A 3954-nucleotide genomic window follows, 5' to 3' on the forward strand; every position below is an offset into this window, starting at 1 on the left:
CTCTTTGTCTTCTACATTGATTCAACCCTTTTCAAAGTTTCTATTAAAAAAAAAAACCCAAAGTTGGGGTTATGCCATAAAGCTATAGCCAATTAGTTTGAACTTTGCCCCTTAGACAATTTCACAATGTGCTATAAAATCTATTTGAACATTCAAATTTGCCTAGATCATCAGACCGGGCTGGAGCCAGGGTTTTTTTAAAGGGTTACAGAGCCCTTCTAGAGGCATTTTGACCTTCAAGAGAAGGCAAATATTTTTAAAACCTTGTTCTGGGAGGGCAAGTAAAAAAAATTGCCCTTCCTAGAGAAGGGCATGATTTTACAAACCTTGCTATAGAAGGGTAGTTATGGCATGCATGCTTGGTCATTGTTGCAAGCACGGTTGATTCCGAGAGAGGTTTCTCCAAAATGAATCATATCAAGTCAAATGATTGCAATAGATTGTCACTCGAGAGCTTGAAACAACTCATGTTCCTTTCATATAATGGTGCTAAGGACCGTACAAATATTGATTGTGATGCCATCTATGCAACATGGGATGGATTAAAAGTTCATCGCAATGTTAATGTGGTAGCAACAGAGTTGATATAAGAAAGGATAAGTAATGGTGTGCTTTGATTGTATTGCTATTTCATTTGAGACTATGGATGATTGTAGAGCTATCTTGTTGCCTTTCTAGACTATCTTAATTGATTGAGCTTTAGCCTCAACCTAACATTGCAATTTTATTTTTGATGATAGCAATATAAATTTTTAAATGCTTAAATAATTACTATATGTTGTACTAAGTTTTAAATATTCTATCATCATATCATATTGGTATTATATTTTCCTAAATTAATGGACATGAAAAACCAACAAGATGGTTTATATAAATGTCATAGTTATTTTTTTTTCTCAAATACTATTATATTAGCTAGAAATGCAAATTTTAGAATACATATCTATCAAAGATCAAAATTTTGAAAAAGCCCTTCCACAAGAAAGGCACTTGTTTACGAGCCCTTGAATGGAAAATACCTAGGGGACACTGGACTCTGGAGCCTGGAGCATTCGAGAATGGAGTGCGAAATGTTTAATGAACCCAAACAAGGGCTTTTTTCGAGGTTTGCACCGTGCAAAGATTAGTGTTTCCAGCCTTTCAGAGTAATTGTGCTTGTACCGTGTAACGGTCTGTCGTGCTGCTGGAGCATTAAACATATGCACAGCCAGGGGCTGGCTGGCACTGGGCACGGCTGAAGCTCCTCAGAGTAGTATGAAACACGGCGCTCTGGGAGTCTGATGTATTGCTGGCGGCTGAGAGAACGGGTCCTTGAGCAGAGCGCCATATCTCGCGTTTGCATGGGACGTCTCTAAATCCTGAGCAAAGAAAGTTACGTGATGGGAATTGCAAGCCTCAAGGACCTCTTCACTCAAGTCATCATTTACGATCTCCTCCTTTTTCTATCATCCTCGTCGTCCTCCTCGTTGTTGAAACCCGCATAATTCTAATTTCTTTCCCACGCACTTCATTCTCTCGGTCACACACACACACACGTATACACACACACACACACACTCTCTCTCACTCGTTCAGATACACTCGTTAAGACACTCGATCTCTCACTCACTCACTCTCACTGCGATCGGCTCACTCACTGATCTCATTCACACCGATACACACACACACACACACTCTCTCTCTCTCTCTCACCCAGTCGCTCGCTCAGATGATGCTGATTGATCTTGGGCAGAAGTAGCAGCAACACCATGCTGCATCTGCGCGTACTGCTGCACACTCGCTCACTGACATCATTCACACTCACTAACTGAACTCATTCACGCTCACTCAGTGATCTGACTCTCAATCACCAACTGAACTCATTCACACGCGCTCACTGAGCTCACTCAGACTCACTCACTGACCTCACTCATTCACTCGCTCGCTTGCTCTTGCTCACCAACTGAACTCCTTTACATTCACTCACTGATCTCATTCGCGCCCGCTCTCAGTCGCTCTCCTAAGACGCTGACCATGGACAGGAATAGCAGCCACACAATACTACCGTCGTGGCGCGTATTGGTGCTCCTGGCATGGCTCGCCACATGGTGCCACTCGTGTGCGGCCGTGATGATGCACTCCGTGGAGCTAGAGGCCTTCTACAACGTTCTAGAAGCTCTCAACCCGGGCGTCGATTGGAGGTCTCTATATCCCGATCCCTGCGGCCTCAACTCCCCACAGGGCGCCGTGTGCGATCAGTGGGAGAAGGATGGCCTCTTCCACTTCACGTCTCTCAGATTCGGCCCCTTCTACGACAACACGCCCGCCTGCGGCCGCAATGCGAGCATCCATGCGGACATAGGCAAACTAGCGCGCCTGCGGAGTCTCTCCTTCTACAGGTGCTTCGCCGGCGGTCATAATAACACTAATATGGTTTCCATGCCTGCCGTATTAGGTACGCTGGGGGGCTCTCTCGAGAGCTTGATCTTCAGGGGTAATGGCGGACTCGGGGGCCCGTTACCTGCCGAGCTGGGAAACCTAACGTCTTTGAAGCGTCTTGTTCTGACGGAGAATAGTCTGGATGGTGGTTTGCCGGCACAGCTCACCCGATTGAGAAAGCTCCAGCAGTTGGACTTGAGCTGGAACCGGCTGGGGGGGACGATACCGGCGTCTATAGGCCAGCTTGCTAATCTCGTGATTCTGGACCTAACGGGAAATCGAATCCGGGGGCGGATACCTGCCTCTATTGGCTCCCTGTTGAGGGCGCGGGAGGTGGCGCTGGGCGGGAACCTGCTGACGGGCGCGATGCCGGACACGTGGGCAGGGATGCGGGATCTGACGGTGCTGGATGTAAGTGGCAACCGGTTGCGGGGGAGGCTTCCGGGGAGCCTGACGGCGCTGACGGGCCTGAGGGAGCTCTACATGAGCGGGAATTTGTTCTCGGGGACGCTCTGTGAGGAGGACCTTCGGTGGGAACGGATGGCGGGCCTGGAGAGCCTGGGGCTGGCGGGGTGCGGGCTGGGAGGCCCGCTGCCGGGTGGCCTGGCGAGGATGGGCAGCCTGCGGGTCTTGGACCTGAGCCGCAACCGGCTGGGCGGGCGGGTGCCGGCGGCCCTGGGTGACCTGCCCAATCTTTATGCCCTGCGCCTTGACTTCAACGCCCTCGGTGGGGCCCTCCCCTTGCCGGCCGCTTTCGTCCGCCGCCTGGGGCCCAACCTCCGCTTACGTGGCAACCCCTCCCTCTGCCTCAACTCCACCCTCCTCCCCCTGCTCGACGCGTGGCCCCGCACCGCTGGCCTCCCCTTGTGCTCTTCCTCTCCTCTGAGCCTTCAGCTCCCATCGCTCCTTCTCCTCGTATTTGTCATAGGGGTCTGGCTTTGATCCATATACAGATCACTAGCAGCCTCGCGAGCCATCATATACAAGTCATTCGCAGCCTCACGAGCTTCGCAATGATGCACACCACGTTAAGTGCGATAGCACGTCTGGTCGGCATCGCAGGCTTAGCTAGTTACAATTTTAAAGTTGATACAATCCTAGCTTTCATATAAAGCTTGTATTGTAGAGTAGGGATAATTCTAGAGAGAGAAGGGCATTTGAATTAGTTTCATATATGTTTCATGGATGTTTGTTTAGTATTGTAACTATAATCTTTGGTGAATTACTTCCAAGGTTCAATCAAAATTGTCATACTATAACTTGTCTTTAATGAGAAGAATCCAAGGAAATGCTTGTGGCTTATGATTGCATTATTTCAAGGTCTCAAAGCTCTCATATCTCAACTCATCTTGGATGAGAAGAATGTGGTTGAGGCCAAAGCACCTAGGTGGAAGATTATTCCATCTAAGCCCCAAAGCTTGACTCCTTCATGTAATGTTATATACATTTTATGTACTATAAATTTTGAGCTTCATTGAAAAGACTTGGCCCTAGGGTTCAAGAAAATTGCTATATAATTGAGCAACTAACATGGAT

The 3954-nt window shown here is 48.3% G+C and overlaps 1 protein-coding gene across 1 annotated transcript; it reads left to right on the forward strand.

The window, feature by feature from the left end:
* Positions 1–1557: 1557 nt before the first annotated feature.
* On the forward strand, positions 1558–3535 carry LOC148022800 (uncharacterized). Its single transcript, XM_087695129.1, has one exon. It carries the CDS (start codon positions 2014–2016, stop codon positions 3358–3360), a length of 1347 nt encoding a protein of 448 aa, XP_087551255.1. The 5' UTR covers positions 1558–2013; the 3' UTR covers positions 3361–3535.
* The last annotated feature ends 419 nt before the right edge of the window (positions 3536–3954 follow it).

Source organism: Lygodium microphyllum, chromosome 16, assembly GCF_053477565.2.
Source record: "Lygodium microphyllum isolate KBCC chromosome 16, Lygodium_microphyllum_v1.1.10, whole genome shotgun sequence".
NCBI lineage: Eukaryota > Viridiplantae > Streptophyta > Polypodiopsida > Schizaeales > Lygodiaceae > Lygodium > Lygodium microphyllum.